This window comes from Barbus barbus, assembly GCF_936440315.1.
Source record: "Barbus barbus genome assembly, chromosome: 37".
Lineage (NCBI taxonomy): Eukaryota > Metazoa > Chordata > Actinopteri > Cypriniformes > Cyprinidae > Barbus > Barbus barbus.
Genome location: NC_136715.1, coordinates 20263919 through 20285805, shown reverse-complemented (window position 1 = coordinate 20285805; position 21887 = coordinate 20263919). Strand labels below are relative to the sequence as shown.

Below are 21887 nucleotides of genomic sequence, written 5' to 3'. Positions count from 1 at the left end.
AGTCTTTTTAAAGAATCTTTCCTAAAGCCACCAAAGTTATGCTCATTAAAATGAGAGGATTTATAAATAATTGATTTATAAACAGCAAGATTGATCAAACAACCTCTTACAGAGATAAAGAGTCAAACATAATCCAAACAGGAAAAGATCTGAGAAGACAGTGGGTGGAGACGGCAATCAAGAGATGTGTTTAGCAGTGAAGTGGAGAAGAGCAGTGTTTGATCTGGATGTGCTGGTGCTCCAGTCAAACAAACTCTCTGACAGCACACTGGACCGCTCTTGCATTCGTCTGCTGAGGAGGACAGAACCTGAACCGAGGTCAGGCGGATGATGGAGGTGAGTTTCTGGAACAGTCATGCGATTTATGCAGAATCTGAAGCAGAAAAATAGCATTGAGCTTTGTTTTAAACAAACTTTGGAGTGTAAACCAGTTCAATGAATTGCTGTGCTGAGCATAGTAGTTCACCATTGTCTAAGCAACCTCAATTTTAGGCAGATCTACAGTAAGCGAGGTTCTTAAAACCATATGGTTAAATGATATTTCTAGCTGAATACTGATAAGAACAGTACTGAGAGTTGCTGAGCGTCATCATGCAGCAGCAGGAAGTGTAGTTACAGGACGTGCCTGTTTCCTCCTCAGAACAAAAGGGTGATGTAGAAAACAACAACACCCTGTTTTATATGGCATCTTCATGAGTTGATGTATAAGGAGAGAAAAATGGATTTTATTTTACATTATAAAACAATAGATATAATGTTCAAAATGAAGACAAAATACTGTTTAGTTGTTATTGGAACACGTTCAATGTTAACTCTTCCTCTTCATTTCTAATAAAATTCACTGTGACATTTAAATTGTCACTGCAAAAAGTGAATTTAGGTTTGAGGAAGCACTATTTGTTTGTACCTGCGGCTATTCACAGTGTGCTTAACCCCAGGTTATCTTCATTCTAAGCTTTTTACCCTAGGTATAAGTGCATTTCACACCGGTAATTTAGAAGGACCTCCATTATTATAACCGTGATTATGCACATGCTTTACTCTTAGATGCTATTTGAACTTTTTTTTTCTTCTTCTTCTTTTTTCCTTTTTCTGGACTCTATTTTAGTTCAATTAAATAGTAATAAAAACATGTCTAATTAATTGTAACCATGAAATTATTATTATTGCTATTATTATTACTTTAAATAGTATATTCTACTGTACAATAGTAATATATTTTTGTCAATTTCTTCATGTTAAACCAGACTTTTATTTTGATGGGTTGTCGACCATTGAGTTTCTGTGTGATGATAGTTTTTCTCAAACTAAAGATGAAGATGTATTTGTGTCCTCATATTGAGACGAAAAGACGATGACAACACAGACTTACGTTAAATAGGAGTCTTTGTGCTTTTATAATTCACTGACACATATAACGATTTCATTAAGTACACAGGGCAACTTTTGATTTATTTGTCAAAGATTTACCAAACTCTGTGACATTTCTCGTTATATAGTAAATTCCACTTTTATGACTGGATTCCCATTATTATTTAGTGGATTCTCCAGCTATGGGTTGCACGTCTGAGGAGAAAGTGCCAAATAGTGATGGAAAAAACGTGAAATGAAGAAGACTGTTTTATTCTCACCTTTATAGTCCATCGAGAAGTCAATTCAGGAAAAAAACTGTATAATAGGAGGATGCGCAGTGCTTGGAGCCACACAGGTGGCGTGCTGCGTTCATCCAATCAGTGTTGCCAACTCATTTTCAGGGAAAGTTGCTAAAGCCAGGACAATTTGTTTCTAAAAGTTGCTAAATTTAGAAAATTTTGAATGTGAACTAGCAACTTAATTCACATGATATATTTACTGCCAGTCACCTCTGGTTTCCTCTTTTTGTGTAATTTAGAGGGAAAATGTGTGCCTTTTGATCGTCTGAGTCAAATAAATTCAGAAAGTTTGAAAAGTTGCTAAATCTAGCAACAAAACTGCTATGCAATCAGTGACACTGACATCCCAAATATGCAAATACGTAAATAAATTATGAGCAGTGTGAAAAGTGAAACCCAGGGTTCTGTATACCAGAGGTTTAGAATGACCTGGGGTTAACTTCTTGAAGCGTGAAAAGCCCTTTGGATGGACATTTTTTTATCTAATGGTGTTTCAATACTTTTTTTGGGCCATCCCAACCTAACTCAAATCTTATCTAAAGTAAAGACTGGTTTTGCACATTTTCTTGCAATGTTTCACATAAGTGACACGTTCCAGCAGAGATCAGACAGTCTGGTGTCGGTGGACTCTGAACTGGCGCAGTGTGAGACGGAGGTCAACACTTTACTGAAGATCATTTCTGACCTCAACAGGAAGATGAACTCCCTACAAATACCACGGTAATCTCGGCTTCAAACAACTGCAAACTATATATATGTATTGCTGTACACTAAGTGAAAAGGTCTGTGTTCTCTCAGAGAAAGTCCAGTCGGGGTCAGTGGGTGCGTCCCGCAGCAGGGCTCAATGGTGGACGCTGGCACAGCATCAGTGGAGTCCAAGACCAAGATCGTCTGCATGGACTCAGAAGGCATGTTGTGTTTATACAATGCCTCATGGTCAATCACAGTAAATGCTGTGTCAGAATGGACAGCCTGCTATTTACTACACTATTGGTCCTGCCAGACTGTTGTTTCCAAATGTAAAGCTACTTATTAAACTTTACCATTATTTTCCTCTGGGCACATTATAACGTTTCCTACACATGCTAGTAATTTTTTTTCTAAATTAAGACTCCTGATAAATTTTATGAATTTTTTAGTTGGGAGGAAAAATAACACACAAAAATAAAAACGGTGTGCAAACAACTAAAAGGTTATTTGTAATGATGATGATGATGTTGGTAATAATAAAATATTGATAATTATTTTTTTTTACATAATAATTATTATTCAACCTAATTAGTGGTGTTTTCCACATCTTCTTTTGATGTTTTTTTTTTTTTTTAATATGAATATGGATGAAGTCAGGAGGAAAAAATAATACTAAAAAACAAAAACATAGTGAGTAATTTATGAGTTGCCTTCATAATGGAGTACAAACATCTAAAATGAAATGTATTGTCATTTTCATTACTATATTATTTTTAATAGTAGTAGTATTCATCATCATCATCATTATCATTTTTAATGTTTTATTAATAAAATAATAGTCATAATTTCTAGGAATCTGCATTATTATTAAAGCTATCATTAATAATAGTAGTATTTAACGTCATAAGTGGTGTTTTGCCACATGTTCTGTTGATGAGTTTTGTGTAAGAATAAATATGGATGTTGGGGAAAAAAATAACACTAAAAATTTAAAACGTATTGTTTTTCTTCATAATGGAGTGAATGCAAACACATAAAAGTTCTTTAGGAATAATTTATTTACTATTATTAAATAACTAAATATATTTTTGAAATTTATTTGTATTTCATAATAATAATCATCATTTAAAAAAAAACATTTTATAGAATAAACTAAAGAATGCTAATAATTTTTTTTAATAATAAAATAATAAATAAGGAATTTGGCTCATAACTAAAAATAATTATAATAAAACATTTATGTTTATTAATAAAATGACTAATACAATTAATAATAATAAAGTTAGTGTTTTGTCACATTTTACCTAACTACTTCAATATTTTGTATGTATTTGTTTACTAAGCGTATCTAAATAATTTAAATATTCCAATAACAATTTGGAAATGTACAAAAACAAAAACAAAACAACACTGTTTTTTTGCGCAGGGGGCAGCAGCGAGCTGTGGAAGGAGTTGCAGAAGGTTCTCTCTGCTCTTGAGACGTCTAGTGGTCAGGGGAGGAAAATGCTCAAGCTGCAAACGCAGAATGCTGAGACATTCCAGGCAGAGCATCTCTCTGCAGCCCGGGAGAGCTGGGCTCAGGCCACACAGGTGCTCATGTAGTCCCCGCTGTAGGATGCTGCATGTGCTGTACTCAGTCTGAACTTCTGCCACAATCTGCCTCAGGTGCTGGAGGAGATGGAGAGGGATTTGGGGATCTCGTACCCCTCTGCTCTGCCCCCTGAGGAGAGACGTCAGTATCAGCGGGATGTTCTCTCGCTCTACAAACACAACCAAGACCTCAACGCCTCCTTGGAGAGCCATCAGGAAGAGCTTATAAGTGCTGAAAGAACGCTGACGGATCTTGAGGAAGAGAAAAAGTGGCTACAGGAAAAGGTTGATGGGGGACATTCTTAATCAATCATTAATACAGAAGATGTTTACGTTTTCCTTCATAAACTCAATTACTACTACAAATCTACTGCCATCTGGTATAGGACATATATTATTGGTTCCATACATAGAAACATATATGGAAATATGTTATAATAAAATTATATAAAAATGTGATTTATATTTTATTATTATTATTAATAATTACTAACAATAATAACAATAATACTTTTACTGTTTTAATAAAATAGTGATCATGATTTTTAGGAATGTGAATAATAATCATTATTAATGTTATTTTTAATAATAAAAGTTAAAATAAAAAAATCATTGGTGGTGTTTTGCCAATTTTTATTTTTTTGTAAAAAATGGATATGGACGTTAAGAAGAAAAATAACACTAAAATAGTTTTCTTAATAATTATTCAATCAAACATGTAATAATAATAATAATAATAAACAGCTTTTTCTGCAGATTAAACTAAAGAATAATAATGATAATTTTCTTATTTTAAGGATAACTGTAGAATTGCCATCTGGTATAGGACATAAATTAATGGTGCCATAAACAAACATATAGTCAATTAATAAAAATACAGTGCCCTCCAAATGTATTGCTCTGTTGGCTGTGGAGTCAAGACATTTACAAATATGATTAAAAGATGAATATGAGACGAAACTACAGAATGTCACATTTTATTATTGGGTGATTCAACACATAGATGTTTTACCAGCTAAGAAGTTCAGCACTTTTAGAGTTTCATCCCTCTATCTGATGTGAGCATAAGTATTGGAGCAGTTGCCTCACAGCTCTTTCTAAGTGATCAACTGTGTCCTGTTGCATTAATTCTTCAGATATTAAAAGCAGGGAATGTGTTGTATCCGTTATATCCATTACTTATGTATTCTGAATCTTGCATTCGATGATGACACACACAAACCAGGATGAAGACGAGGGAGCTGACTCTGAGAGAAAAGCAAGCAATTTGGATGCTAAAAGAAAAGAGGAAGTCAGTTAGAGCTCTAGCAAAAACAAAGAGCATGGAGAAATCAAGAGTTTGGAAACCACCAGCGACACCAGCAACCAACAACGACCTGATCGGCTGAGAAAACAACAGTAGTTGATGACAGACAAATCATAAAAGCTGTGAAAATGACCCCTAAAAGACGTGTCTGTAAAATCACCAACAACTTCCAGAAAGCTGGGGTGATGCTCTGCCAATCTACTGTCCTCAGGAGACTTTGACACAGAATTACAGATGCTACACAGCAAGATGCAAACCTCTGACCAGCACCAAAAATAGAAAGGCAAGATTAGAGTTTGCAAAAAAGCACAAAGGTGAGCCAGAAGAGTTTTGAAACTGTGTTTATGGACCGATGAGACAAAGATGAACCTTTATCTAAGTGATGGGAAAGCAAAAATGTGGAGAAAAAAAGGGAACAGCAATGATCCCAAGCATACAGTCTCATCTGTAAAGCATGGTGGAGGTGGTGTCATGGCATGGGCATGCATGGCTGCCTCTGGAACAGACCCTCTCAACTTTACTGATGACTTAATGTATGATGACAGTAGCAGAATGAATTTGGAAGGGTACAAAACCATCTTTCCAACCAATATTCAAGAAAATGCCACCAGATTCATTGGGAAGTGCTTCATATTGCATCAGGACAATGACCCAAAACACCCTGCCAGTTCAGTCAAGGAATTTATAAGGGCAAAGAAATGGAAAGTCTTAGATGGCCCAAGTCAATCTCCAGATTTAAAACTGATTGAACATGAATTTCACCAGCTGGAGAGGAGAGTAAAGGCAGAAACTCCCCAAAACAAGCAACAATTGGAATTGGCTGCATTAAAGGCTGGGAAAAGTATTTCAAAGATGAGACCAAGAGTCTGGTGATGTCTATGGGTCACAGACTCACTGCTGTGATTGTGTGCAAGGGACCTGCAACTAAATAATAGCTTTTAATCTTTTATATCTGCCTTATGTTCAACTGTCCCAATACTTATGCTCACATCAATGAGTGGGATGAACTCTAAAAGTGCTGCTCTTTTTATTTGGTAAAACATGTATGTGTTGAAACGGCTAATAATAAAATGTGACATTCTGTAGTTTTGTCTCGTATTCATCTTTTAATCATATTTGCAAATGTCTTGACTCCACAGCCAACAGAGCAATGTTGTCTTTACTGATCCAATACATTTGGAGGGCACAGTATATTAAAATATGATTTCATATTCTGTAGTCCATATGCAATCACAACATTAAATTATATTTAAACTGTATATCAGTGACACACCTCAAAGCAATAATATAATTACTTATTAATATACAATTATATACTTATTCATATCAAATAGTAGCTTTAACCATTATATGGTGCATCTTTTTTTAGCAATATAATAATGTGTATTTATATTAATTAACTGATAAGCCAAAAAAAATCTTTAATGTTTAATACATTAAAAAAAAAAAGAATATATATATATATATATATATATATATATATATATTTTTTTTTTTATTTTTTTATTATTATTATTTTTTTTAATTATTATATTTTTTTATTGAGTCATATAATCAATCAATAACTTCTTCTGAACTCATCTTTTGACAGGTGGTGGACCTGAAGAGGAAATGGCTGAATGGAGTGAGTCTTTCTCCTCCTATAAGTCCGTCATTGTCTTCCAGTCGAACTTCAAGCCCTTGCTTTTCCTCTCCTCCATATCCTGGATCCCCGCTGCTGTCCCGCAAACTACCCAGCTCCAGGCCGGACTCCCCTTCGTCTCCCTGCACCGTTGATTCTGTGTTGCAGGCTGAGATCGAAAAGCTGCAGAGGTGAGAGATTAATAGTTTTATTCCTCTATACTGACCTTGGATTGTGCAACCCGGTCTAGATTGTGATATACATCCAAAGACAACAACTCGGACAGGTGTGTTCAATGCAGTTGTCTGGTAGAGGGGAAACAAGATGCATTTCTAGTTTCAATATTATTTGTTTTTCAGACCTTCCTCTTTAAAAAAATAAAAATAAAAATCAACTGTATGCAAAGTGACCCACATTTGGTTTTTGATCACTATAAATGTATACAATATAACAGTTTACACATTGAAATCGCTGGAAATACTAACCATAAGGGCTCTAAAATGAAGATATTAGAAGAAAAATTGTTAAGAACTAAAATCTAAAAGGGCATTAAGATATCTTTAATACTTCTTGAGTTACAAGCATGCAAACTTCAGGTAAAGATGAAAAGTGATTTTTCCCATTTGTGAACGGTCATTATTATCATATAATGCAACAAACCAACCAGTCTTGGAGTATTGTATATTGGTATATTTACCTCCGTTATTTGGCTTCAAATCTCAAGGTAAAGTCATTTTCACTCCCCTCCACAAAATAGTGGATTACTTAGAAAATATACATCCATGAAATGTAATATTTTGGCTTTCATCACTATTTATGTTCAATGTTTGAATGCTAGATCTCTTCTGTTTTCTCTGAGCAGGTGTCTGGAGCGTCTGAAAGCTAGGAATGAGCGTCTGAATGCCGCACTGGTCAGAAGGAAAGGAGAATCGGAGCAGCTGAGCATGAGTCTTTGCCGACAGGAGGCAGACAGCTCGGCTTTACACATGGCTCTGGCATACTGGTGTGTGCTGTTGTCTTCACCTCTGTTTCACACTGCATGAGCGTAAAATCACCGCTGAGCCCGCATCAGCGCTTAGTCACTTGTATATCTCACAGTTGTTTCTAAAACTGATCCTGAAAGTGTTTTCTTGATTCTTTTTGACATTGTAAACCTTGACCTTTGGCCTCGAGGAGCATGCGTGTGTGAGTGGTATGCTGACAATGGCTCTTTGATTGACAGTGAGGAGTGTGATGAGGCTTACGGTGACCTGCTGTCCCTGTGCGAAGCCAGAAAACAACAAAATGCAGGTGCTTTACAGATCATGTGGCGCATAAACACATTAAAGTACAGCCACGCATGTATAAATACAACGTTTTTATCTTTCAGAAACAATTAGCAGAACCCAGCCTGACCTCTCAAAATCAACTGAGGAGAACTTGGACAAAGGCGAGTCATTCTCCAGTCCATCAGAAGGCACTGCTGAGACCAAACCAAACAGGTCATTGTTTTATATGCAATCTCATTAGGTGGAGGGAACATTTAATATTGCTCAATTTCAATGGACTATTTCCGTGTTATTTCTTAATACGGCTTAGGTGTTTCCGATAACAGCATTAACATGAATTATTCTGAACCTGCTGTGAATTGTTCCTATAAATATTTTCTTTTCCAAATGTGCGTTCTGAATAATAATTAAATGAATTTCCTTACTAACCTGCAGCAGTCTAGTGCTCATCTTCTCATTAACACTGTTTTTCACATTTTCATAAATGAGTTTGACAGATAAACAGGATTTGCTTGTGTGTGTTGCTCTTATTTCAGACTTTTAAAATAGACTGAATGAATGCAGTACCTGCCTTAAAGAAATGCAACGATGTTAATCATATTTAATTGTAAACGTTAATGCATTAACAGGGGTACTACTATGCATATTAAATTATTTGAAAACGGAAGGGTGTCACAAAACTCAGTGCAAGTAGTCCATTGGAATCGATCCAGTGAAGAATTTCACCCGAAGTATTGGTGAACAACATTTTCACCAATGTAAATTTTGTATCAAAAAGAAGACTGTTTGTAAACGTGACACAATATCAGGCTCGGTCTCAAGTAGCGCACTTGATGTTTAAGATAACTTGTTTGTCAAGGTGTCCCATTTGACATTTTAGGTTTCAGAAAGGTGCTGTATATGTCACCAAAGTACTCTGAGAAGGATCTCATAACCTTAGGGTGGCATTTGAGAAAGGGCCTTAGTGAGACAGCGATATCTGGGGTTGCACCTCAATTTGCTTGCTATCGGTCCCATGTTGCATGCAATATTAAGGTTAGTGCATTGAAAATTATAGGTTGTGTGTCGATTCCATACTTCTGCTATGCACTTTGAGAGTATATGAGTAAATACATGCTTGAGAGTTGGAATAGTACTGTATGTCAGTATTGGGACACTAAAATGTCATCAAATTTTACTTTGATAGGACAGCGGTCTTTGTTACATTACTGTTTGCATGAGTAGGTGTTACCATCTAGCTATATTTTTTAAACATAAAATAGTTTTTTTTTATTCTTAACTTTAAAGGGTTACTCCACCCCTAAATCAAAATTTTGTCATTAATCACCCACACGGATACGCTGTTTTCATTCAGATCAAAGCGTAAACAGATGTAGAAGGTGTATCCGTGTGGCACAGCTGACACAGAACAGTGTACACAGTTTGCGTCCAGTGGATATTCTCCAAAATTCCTCGTTATTTTTATTTTCTTTGCGTACAGAAAGTATTCTCATCGCTTCATAAAGTTTAGATTTAACCACTGATGGCGGATGGACTATTTTGATGATGCCTTTCAAACTTTTCTGGGCCTTGAAAGTGTTATTTACTTGGGAGTCAATGGGATCACAAACCTCCTGATTTTCATCCAAAATATCTTCAGTTGTGTTCTGAAGATGAATGAAGCTTTTACGGCTTTGGAACGACATGGGGGTAAGTGATTAATGACAGAACATTTTCATTTTGGGGTGGAGTAACCCTTTAAGCTTAATTTAAAAGTTTAGCCATTTTATAATCCCTCTGTTTCTTTAGTGCATTACATGGATAAATATCTCATCTGCACTAGTTTCAATGGAAACCGGTATGCAGCTTGAATCTGAGTGCAATTATCTCAACAAAGCTTTTCAGTCCTAATTAGATTAATTACACTGACTTAACATGCAATTACCTTCCCAAACCAATTCAATCAATCCACTTATTTTGGTCTGATAATGAAACAGACGTCATCTTAGATCTGAAAAGCCTCTCTCATTCTTTCTCTCTCTCTTTCTCCGTAAACTGCAGCTTGTCAGAGAAGGAGTTTGAGGACAAGTCTGGAGTGCTTCTCCAAAGGATCTCCAGGCTGAAGCAGGACAGGGCCGCTGTGTGTATCCCGCAGCGGGGCGAATCAGGAGAGGGCAAGATCAGTCCTGACACTGGCACACTCGCAGGGGTCAGAGGTCGTGCCAGTTCACTTTCCAAAAACACCAAAGAAGAGAAAGCTTCTCTGCTGTACGAGCTGGTGACAGTCAGGGTGAGCCATTATGAAAAGTTTACCCCTATTTTATATATTCAGAACCAGGTTTAACCCTTGCATGTCAGTTTAAAAAAGTTACACAGAGGTCCTTAGAGGACAAAATCTCCATGCCAAATAAATTGTCATGAAATATTGTATATTCTTTTTTTTTCATCTTTTTACCAACATCAGTCCTAATTATATGACTACAAAAATGTTAACCCTTTACATGTCCGTTTGTTTACATAATGATTTTTTATATCAGTAAGTCTTAAGTGATATAGCAATAAATATGTTAATTGGGTTAAAGTATACTTAGTATGAAATAAATGTATTTTAAATATATTATGGCATATTTTTTTTCTAGGGTAACAAAAACATTAATTATGATGCATTATTAGGCTATTTTTGTGCAGTGCCAGATTAAAGAAAACACACACACACACACACACACACAAACACATTTCTCCTTACAAACATACAAAACACACTGATATCGATACCAACACACTCACACAATTATAATTACATAATTTCAATTCAGTTGCCTTTTTAGCAGAAGCAGTTAACAGCAAAAAAATGATGCCTTTCCAACAGAATCAAAGCCTATTAACAAAGAATGCATGTTTAAATAGCACTGGGATTAAATATTACAGTATTAATGGGTTTCAAAAGGAAAAATTTTTGTCCTTTAGGTACAAAAAAATACACCCAGGATCATGTGTAAAATAGATGTATGAAAGGAAATGAAATATTAAAATTCCAATAAAAATATACTTTTTTTAACTCAATTTATGCTTTAGTTTGCATTAACACAGCCAAAATGGTCAAACAAAAATGAAAAAGACAAAAATATCCCCAAGGATGCACAAACGATGCACTCATATATGTTATGAATGTGATGCCATTCAGTTTTATCATGATTACTTTACAGCTGAAATGTACAGTTTCTCATAACATGATTTAATTTTGGACAGGAGGAGATGTCAGAGATGCGTGGGAATCTGCGGCTCCTGGAGAAAGAGAGGCGGTGTTTGGACCTGGCGCTAATGGTCCAGAGTGCCCAGGATTCTGCTGGTGCTCTGATCCTGGACAGTCTGCGAGATGAGCTGGGGGATAGGAGAGACACTCGACAGGTGCTTTGAAATGTCAAAAGTTGATACATTTTAAAAAAGTAACTACAACAGCCTTTCCATAGTACTGATCTGGTACCTGCTGATATGTGTCTGCTTTTAAATGTTCCCTTGTGTGAAGAGCATCAATGGTTCCTGTTTACAACAGGGTTGAACACTGTAGCCAATCATAGACATGTTTGACCCAATGACCAATCAGAGTTTAAGTCAGAATCCATTGAGTTTGTTTAGCATGCGTTTTTGCAAATTGTTTCACTAATCTATAACCAAAAAAGTATAAATAAGCAAGAGATTTATTGTGCAGTATAAATGTGTTTTCACTCAGTCAATGAGCTCCTGCTGTGGCTGAACTGATTTGATTATAAAGGGAGCGTTCTTTGCTCGCTTTCTGAATAAACCCATTCATAATTTGAATAAAAGTTTTATTTTTCATGCTGCTATGTACATACTGCAAAGTTTCAGGAGTGCTGACCGTATTAAAATGCAGGACTGAGTGCAAAAGACCTGCACGACCTAAATGCAATAGACCTGTAACTTGTTCTGTTACCTGTAATGCATTTCTTTGATATTTCATTACTTTAATTTGATATTCTTAATGCAAAGTTTATATAATTAAACAATATTTGAAGGCTACAGGCTAGTGTTTTAACTTCATCATCGGTGTGACTTCTTATCTGAAGTAGCTGGTTCAGGTGTGTTACAATGTGTCAAACTACTAGATGATTCATCTCTTTAAAGCTTCCAAAACAATAAAAATTGATACACCTCATCTCGGTTTTAGAGAATTGCTGAAAATTTGGCAAAACTAGAAGGTGGAGGGGGAATTCCTGGTCCTCGGAATCACTCTATCCTAAGAGAACTACAAGCAGCACTGCAAAGGTAGGAAAAGACATCAAAACACATCAAACAATCAGGAAAAAGACTTATTGCTTGACCTGTGGATGTTCTACTTCCTGTTGCAGGGAACAGTCACTAAGGAAGAGAGTGGCAGCTTTACGTGAGTCGCTGGACTCGGCGCTCACAGACAGCACTACTCAGAGAAGGATCAACAGAGAGGAGATTGCGCGTCTCTCCCGCTACTACATGTAATCCAAAACCACATCACAACACTATCATTAGCATAAGAAGTACAATCACATGGTTGTCATAATAACAGCTTGTATAGTCACATGATCAACAATTCTGACAAATATGTAACAGAGGCTAGCTGGTAAGAGCTGTCAAGCCAAGTCACCTTTATACAAAAGAAGATTATGTCAAAGAAGCTTCACATGCAGAGATAAATAGGAAATAGCAGAATCAATTATGGACACTCAATTATGAAGATTCTGCTGTAAAGCAGCTCTAAACCATGTTAAAATAACCAGGTATGTTTTGAAGCATGGTAGCTGGTTTGAGCTGGTTTAAGATGGACCTTAGTTGGTCCTGAGCTGGTTATAAGCTTGTCCTGAGCAACTAGCTCCTACTCAGGACCAAGTTATAAGCAGGATGTAATATTGTAATTATTTAACTCAAGTCAGTTCAGTGTTGGTGCAGACTTCCGTTTCTCTCGATTTATTAAGCATAATCATTTGTGAAGTTTGTCTACTGTTTATTTATTTTCAAAACCTTTAATTTTAATTAGCATTATCTTGCATTTGTAACAAGCATCTGTAAGCTTGTGTGGTTGCCAGCTTTCAGGAGTTTAAATCCCCCAAACAGCTTTTTTCATCAATTGATACACTTTCTGCTCAGTGGTTTACTCAATCTTCCCAACCTGGCTACCATGCACATGGACTCTCCATTATGGAAAAATCGCTGATGAGCTGAAAACACTGCTCAATCATTTATCTATCTATATTGAGATATTCTGCTCAAATTAAAGTGTAAAACGGCAGTCTGTTTTCTTTTACACAGTTGTTTGCACTGTTCGCTTCGACTAAATCTGAGAGCAAACTATGCGAGTTGATGTTCTCTTGATTTGTGCTTATGTGATTATATTTTTGTGCAAAATGATCATGATTAACCATTTAACCTTTATTGTGCAGCCTTAATTAAAGCTGTGCAGGTAAACTTCACTCACCTGGCCTCAAGAGGCGCACTAGCAGCTCACTCTAGTGGCTAAAGTCTTTAGAGTCCTTGTTAGTGAGCCTGATTCCCATGTCAGTCAATGTTGATTTGAATCTTATTTGGAACGGTGCAAAAACACCAATTTATATTGGTGCCGTGACCCGGATGGGAGCGAGATCTTTAGCATCCTTGTTAATGCGTCCAACTCCAGTCGATACTGGTTTGTATCGTGCTCAGACCTTTATAAGTCCAATGACAATAGTTACAAAAAGTTTTAATAAAGCTTTATTTGTGCACTCTTATATGTCAACAACCATGTATGCTAGAATAATCACAATCATTTTTTCCTCCAGTAAAGTTTCAAGCACCTACAGAAGTTCTCGAAAGAAGCACCAGGAGCAGCTGTGGCGACTGGAGAAGCAAATCACAGTCATGAGCGAACGTCATGCTAAAGAAGAGGCCGAGCTAAGTGCTACACTAGAAGCTATGGAATGGAGGAGAGAGGAGACAATACTCTAGACAGTGCAGTCCTTCTTAGTATCATTTTATTGACAAACATTTCTGAAAGCTAATGATGAACATTGATTTTGAGTAAGAGGCTGGCTTTAGAAACACTGAGCATCATTGACCTAAAAATAAAATTGCAACTAAAATTGCAGCACTAAGATGCACCATTTGACAATACGGTAATTGGTTTGCTGGCTATACTGACTCCTGTTGGTGTAGATGCAGCATCGCACAAAAGTTTTGTTACTGACCTGATTGTAGGAATACTCTTCGAAGGTATATTTTTCACCCATGTGAAAAAGTTTAACTGAACATTTATTAGCCATTTTGCTGTGAATGTACATCATGTAAGTAGACAAGTAGCCAAGTGCAAAGACTGTAAGTATAGCTATTGGGAAAGGCCAGCTATTCTAGTCCTTGATATTACTAATATATCTCTATATCATGATGTCAGTGTACATCATTTTACAAATAATTGCTTGTAAGTATTATTCCTTTCTATTTGTACAGATGTATGTGAAAAGTTGCATGCAAATTTTGTTTATCATTTTAAAGTTATGTTTTTTTTTACATGATGAATAAAACAGTTTTGATGTAGTTTAAAAACTGCTGTGACCTGGTAGTTTGCTGTATGCAGGTGTATGCGCATAAGAAAAACAATCAGTTTTGTTCATCTAACACAATTCGCTATCACATTGACAGATATCGCTATACAAACGTTGTATTATAGTTAAAGTGCCCCTATTACGCCATTTTTAAGGCTCCTAATATTGTTTTGGGAATCTCCTATAATAGTTGTACTAGCATGCAAGATCATAAACGCTTTTGTTTTCTCAAAATATGTTTAAATATCACCTGACTTTCTAACAGTTCTCAAATTATTTGTTCGAAGCAGATCAAAGTTTTAACCTCTCCAAACACCTCCTTTCTGTGAGCCTGCTGTGCTCTGATTGGTCAGATGGCCCATTCTATGTGATTGGTCTACTGTGTACAACGTGTCATGCCCCGTCACTATTGCGTTTTTGTTTTAAAACGCATTACTTTTGCTACGTTTATGCCTATCGTTTACACTTCCCTGGTGTTTTCAAGGTTCGAAAATGGAGACTTTTGAAAACGCTGCAGACCCCGTTTTAGTTTGAAAACTCCGGGGTTGCGTTTCAGTGTAAACGGACCAAAATGGAGACTTTTGAAAACGATGGCGTGACCCAAAACTACAAACTATCCCTCCCAATCGCTTCATACACGTTGCAGAGAAACATCCAGCCCACATCCCGGCATGGCAGCCTCAGCAAAAAGCTCAGCAGCACTCACATACAAAATCCCTCCCAAACAACAACAGACCTCATACCTTTATCGATTCCATTAGAAATGCAACACAGGTGTTTGTCCCTTTCCCCTGCAAGGGACTGAGGGGCAGTCGTGGCCTAATGGATAAAGAGTCAGACTTGTAACCTGAAGGTTGTGGGTTCGAGTCTCAGGTCCGGCAGGGATTATAGGTGGGAGTGAATAACCGGCACTCTCTCCACCCTCAATACCACGACTGAGGTGAGACCCTTGAGCAAGGCACCCCCAACTGCTCCTCCATTGGCTGCCCACTGCTCCGGGTCTATGTGCAGAGCACAAATCCCGAGTATGGGTCACCATACTTGGCCACACACCACTTCCCTTTCCCTAATGAGACGTAAGGCCGATACTATGGGTGCAATCACTGTCGCCCCTCCCCTTGCCTAAATGAAGGGCTTACAAAATGGAGATCGTTTCTGCAACGCAGCGGAAATACCAGTGTAAACGCCAGTGTAAACGAGGATCGTTTTCATTTAAAAAGGCAGTTTTAAAACGAAAATGCACTAGTCTAAAACGCACTAAAGGAGGTGTTTAGTCAGCTGGTCCAAATGGGTACTGGGCCATCTTTCAAGGGCAACCGTTTTGTGAATCATGGAAACCAAAAAAAGATTGGGATTGTACTGCTGCATTTTGTTTTAAAGATATCATCTGTACACAAGACTTTCCAAAAATGCAAAGAAAACTATTTTCACAACGTACAACATCGTTGTATACACATACCCTAAAACGGAAATAGAAATGAGGAACTTTATTTAAATGAATGCATAACAGAATTCCTAAAACTTGAACTAAAATTAACTCGAGATCAGAAAACATAAAAATAAAATTTAATTGAAATATGAACAAACTATTATCGTAGCTCAATGATACTAAAATAACTCTGCGTCGTAACTCTGGCCTCCTTTTGTCCATTCCCTCTTCACGATCAAAGCAGCTGCATAATCATTTTCATTTAAAAGCATTTTTTCCTTGTGAGTCTCAGGAAAACAGAGATCACAGAAAATGGGTCAGTGTGTGCCAGAGTGGTGTGTCTTTCCCAGCGCGGATCACTCTTCCTGTGAAGATTCGGCCTTGCTGTCGCTCTCACAGTGGAAACGGGGGGAAGGGAGGGACTCACAATAGAGAGAGAGGTCAGAGGAGCCTGACTCGCACGTTTGTCTTCTCTTTCACTGATCCCCATCTTTCAGTGCCGCCCAGGCCAGCTGACTGCAGCTGTGGCAAAGGTTGAGAGTCACACCCCCGGGGTTAAAGGATTTGCTCTCTGTTGCAGGAGCTGCAGAATAAAGGGGGTCACGGGGTCACAATAAACACAGGCACAGTCCCGAACACGCCTGCTGGGAAAGATCCGAGTTTTAGTGATAGTTTGTATAAAGGTAATGATTATGTCTCCTATATCCTCAACAAACCACTGAAGTGATGTGAAAACGTCATACTGAATGATGAGATAATCAGTCTTGGTTCTCCAAAATCATTAAAAAAATTACCCACAGTTTTGTGGTGAACACACTCGCATTTTTCACCTGGGAGACAAAACAATTGTGAGAAACTCTTGTAGAAGGAAGGACCTGATCTATACAGGTCAACATCTTGGTATGGTACTAATATGTACCATTTAGGTACTAAGATATACACTTTAGGTATTAATATGTACTGTTAAGATATTAATATGCCCCCTTTACTAGTAAAAAAGCCACCCTGTGACAGCTTTTGTACCTTTTTTTCTGAGAATATATGAGGAATTAAAAAAGTGTGATTTCTACACCTAGAAAAGTCATGTAAATAAATGAAATCCTAATATATATATTAATTTAAAAATTATATAATATAAATTAAAAATCCTTATCCATTAAATGTAGAAATTGGGTAGAAATTGTAAAAAAAAAAAAAAAAGCCTACCTATAAAATCACAAACAAGTGGAAGTGCGTGTGTGTGAACCCTGAAAAATATAAAAACTCCTAAAACTTCTGGAATCCTGAAATGTTATGAATTATTTTTAATTGAGTTTTTTTTTTCACTGCAGAAACTAGGAATAGATTAAAATAATATATTAAAATAATAATTAAAAAAAACCTACAACAAAATTGCAACCACCTAAAACCAGAAGTCTAGTCAGGACCAGACCAAAACTAGACCCAGCCCTCAAGTCTTCATACAAGAAATATACTGATACATAATTTTTCCCTACTCACTTAAGACTGTTTGTAAATGCTCGCAGGGAATTGTGCACTTTTCATGAGCACTGTTTAGTTATATGTTATTCATAACTAACTCACATTCCCTCATTCAAATATAACAATCTGTGAAATGGAAAGTGAAGGCAAACGTCACAGAAGAGTATGTCACACAAACCCAGCAGCATCTGTGCGGTTTAAAGTGTTTTAAGGGCTTTGGGATGCTCCGATCCCTGGGAAAAAACTCACAAAAGCAGGAGCTGTCAATCACAGCAGGGGGATGGGTTATTAGGCCCCACCCCCGCCTCGACAGCACACACGCACACACACAGCAGGCTCTGACCCGCAGGGTTAAGGTCAGCTCATTTACCCCAAACATCATGTCACATTTAAATACGCTTCTCCCTGAACAGCGTGAGCGGATTGTAGCTGCCCGATGCTCTTTTTCTCACAGACGTCAATGCTCTCTTTTTCCTCTCGTTCTCTGTTTCTGTTTTCCTCTCGTTTCCTCCGGCCCTTCCTTTCTTCGCTCTTAACCTCTCACACTCCTCACTTAGCGGTATAACATGCTGCTATTCAGATAAAAAAAGACGTTTGACCCTGATCAAATGACTGAACGTGGTTTTTCTGTTCTCTCTTTCATTTCGCTTGTCCAACAGACTATTAAAGGGTGGGAAAATGAGTGGAAACATGCACTTACTCTCATGTCGTTTGACTTTCTTTCTATAATGGAGCTCAAATGGAGACATTTAGCCTAAAAAAGTCCAAACCGATCATTTCAGTACACAAAAGTCTATGGCTCATTCTAAAATTTTGGGAACATTTCATGTCCATTGATGGTAATCATATTGTATATAACAATTTTGTTAAGAAATATCATATTAAGCGAAAACATACCCCCGTTTTCCCCCCAGTTTGCTTGAAATTGGCTTTATGTCCCTTAAATTAGTTTTTGCAATGTCTGCTTTTTGAATTGAAAAGTCTTTTGAGTTCAAAATGATGAATAAAAAGTCTTAAAGTCAACATTAAAATGTGAAGAACATAGCATTTATAACATATAACAAGTAATATAACATTTATAACATCACGAATATAACATTTAGTCGACCAAAGAAGGTCTACCTTTGAAATTATGAGTCAAAATGGTGAATATCAAAACATCAAAATGGTGTGATTAAACTTGTCAACTAGCAAATATGTGACCCTGGACCACAAAACCAGTCATAAAGGGTCAATTTTTCGATACTGAGATTTATACATCATCTGAAAACTGAATAAATAAGCTTTCCATTGATAGGACAATATGTGACCCTGGACCACAAAACCAGTCATAAGGGTCAATTTTTCAAAATTGAGATTTATACATCATCTGAAAGCTGAATTAATAAGGTTTGTTAAGATTGGACAATATTTGGTCGAGATGCAACTATTTAAAAATCTGGAATCTGAGGGTGCAAAAAAAATTGAGTTATTTTAGATTTTTTGATTTTGAGAAAATCGCCTTTAAAGTTGTTCAAATGAAGTTCTTAGCAATGCATATTACTAATCAAAAATGAAATTTTGATATATTTATGGTAAGAAATTGACAAAATATCTTCATGGAACATGATCTCTACTTAATATCCTAATGATTTTTGGCATAAAAGAAAAATGGATCATTTTGACCCATACAATGTATTTTTGGCTATTTCTGCAAATATACCCCAGCGACTTAAGACTGCTTTTGTGGTCCAGGGTCATATGGTACAATGAAACCAATAGCTGTTCTATTGAGAAAACATTTTGTTTTACACTTTCTTCCTAATGTGAAATACCCTAAATTACACAATAACTCTCATATTGAGCTTGCTTTTTGGATCTTGAATTAACCCTTCAAGTAACATATTGCGAGACTGAAGACACACACAGCCTCAACTGACCCCAAATCACTGCGGCCCAAACACTGACCTCACGTAAAAGCCTAACTCTCTTTTCCAGTTAGAGACGGATTACGAGAGTAAGAATCTTAGAGGTGAAAGCAGGCAACAGGGCTTTCAGTGAAGGAGCAGGTTTGTAATCCCTTTACCCAATAAGATGTCTTCATTGAGCGTATTAGACCCCATACTATCACCCCAGTTGATCCCCTTTCATCCCCTCTTTTGCTCTCCATTCCCTGTGTTCTCTGTCTAGGCAGAAGAATGGCAGTTTTCTACTTTTAGTGTGAGGTATTATTCACTTGTGCTAATATGACAGCTGCATGTTCAATATTGCAACAGAAAATAAGGGAATCGGTTTCTATTTATACATTTATTCCATCCTGGTGACAAAGTAAACAAATACAGTCTGTTCAAAAGTGTTGCAGTAGTCGTTATGAAGCATAAACTATACCGTAAAAAAGAAAAGGGAAATGTACTAGTAATCTTCTGCTTGTTTATCCATTAATTTTACATACATTTCCATTAAAAAACAACTCAGTGAAGAGCAACATTCAAAATACAAGTGAAACACCTGTAACGAATCAATAAGGAAAAGTCCTTAATATTAATACATCACATTAATACAGCACAATTACAAGGGAAATTGTTTTAAATAAATTAGATTTTATTTTAATATATATATATTTTTTAAATGTAGTTATATATTAAATATTCATTGGATATGCTTTTATTAGCAAGTTATTAGCTAAATTATTCCACCTTTGTTTAGTGAAACCAGGGTTATTATAGTTAAGTAAAACCAAAACTAAAATTAAAACCATTAAACAATGTTACTTGAAATAAAAAATGAGTGCTGTTAAACGATTAATCGCGGTTTACTCAATATATGTGAGTCTACTGTGTATATTTAATTTGTATATATAAAGACACACACAAACAGTATATATTATTATATTATATAATATTTTTAAATATATACACGCATGTGTTTGTATTTATATATACACATAATAAATATACACACTACGCACATATATAATATGTAAACAAAAACGTTTATTTTGGATGCGATTAATCGCGATTAATCATCTTTAAAAACCTGGAAATCAAAACTGAGGTCAGTTCATTTGCATAACAATTGCTAAAGTGTGACTTTCCCACCAAATGAGGGCAGTTTGCTGTGTTTTTCTCAGGGTGGAGGATGTTGATTCGTGCTCCGCTGCACCCCAGCAGATGTTCGCTGCGGCGTGCTGGTCAGTGTCTGACGCTCCGTCTCTCTGTTAAGGTCAAAGGTCCCACGACGTCGAGAGACAGACCTCTCGCACGGGTCAGAGAGCAATAGAGACGAGAGAGTTCAGTGCAAATGCTTTTGCACCTATGAAATGGTTAAAGTTTAAACCCACTTTCAACATTCCTCAACACCTGAACAAGAGCTCAGGCCGTCTGGGCTACTAATTTTTGTAAGGCCACAGCACTGGCTAAACTAAGACTTTTCCTGAAAAATCAGATCAGAATATAATACGGATGATAAAAGCAAAGAATTGAGGGCAGAATAGAATCTAAAAATTGATCTTATAATAAAAGGGCTGGAATTGTGACTGCATGGTCCAGTGTCTGTACTAGATAAATCATCTATGATAATTTGAGATGGACTTTTATTTGTAAGAAAGAGAGACTGTAGAGATACTAAGTGTTCAGAATCCAGGAAGGGGGTGCATTCCGGATCAAAGACCAACAGTTCAACCCCAGAAACCTGGAAACACACACAGAGAGTGAAAACAAACAGAGAGCACAGGACAACCGGCTCAAAATCTCTGCCATCTGGATTTGGTTGGATGCAAATCAGTAAAGCAGTGAGTTATTTTATAAAAAAGTATGGTTGAAAGAATAAACATGACTTGAAAGAGACAAAAATATACAAAGAATCACTGTAAGCACTAATGCTCAAATAGGGAAAACCTAAATTAAACAAAATATGATTCACTGTAATAAAAAAGCTATCAAACATAAGTGTTTATTAAGTGTAAATTAAAGTTACAGAAAAGAAAAAATAATATTAGAATTGTTTTTTATATATTGTATTTTAAATTATATTCGTTTTTCATTTAAATGAAATTGAACTGAAACTGGGCTGGATTTCTATTTCCCAGCATGCTTTGCCATTGCACTTAAAACGCTAAAATCAATGATATAATGTTTTGTGTCTGTGTGCACAAGATTAATGTTATTTCAGGTTATAGGAGCAATTGACCATGTATGGGTACAAAATAAATATCTATAAGAATTTTTTTAAATTTTTTTTCCTGTAAATTATTACCTATTTTTTTTTAGTTTTGCCAAGTTATTTTGGTTTACAGATTTATGTAAGAGAATATATCTTACGGAAGC

At 36.3% G+C, this 21887-nt stretch overlaps 1 protein-coding gene across 1 annotated transcript; it reads left to right on the top strand.

Annotated features, from left to right (window-relative positions):
* The first annotated feature begins 166 nt into the window (after positions 1 to 166).
* LOC306856531 (uncharacterized protein) lies at positions 167 to 14669 on the top strand. Its single transcript, XM_079395876.1, has 14 exons — positions 167 to 336; positions 2254 to 2372; positions 2451 to 2560; positions 3769 to 3932; positions 4008 to 4217; positions 6830 to 7050; positions 7722 to 7862; positions 8082 to 8149; positions 8229 to 8340; positions 10168 to 10396; positions 11356 to 11514; positions 12293 to 12390; positions 12474 to 12596; positions 13914 to 14669. Exons 1-14 carry the CDS (start codon positions 328 to 330, stop codon positions 14077 to 14079), a joined length of 1929 nt encoding a protein of 642 aa, XP_079252002.1. The 5' UTR covers positions 167 to 327; the 3' UTR covers positions 14080 to 14669.
* Positions 14670 to 21887: the final 7218 nt, after the last annotated feature.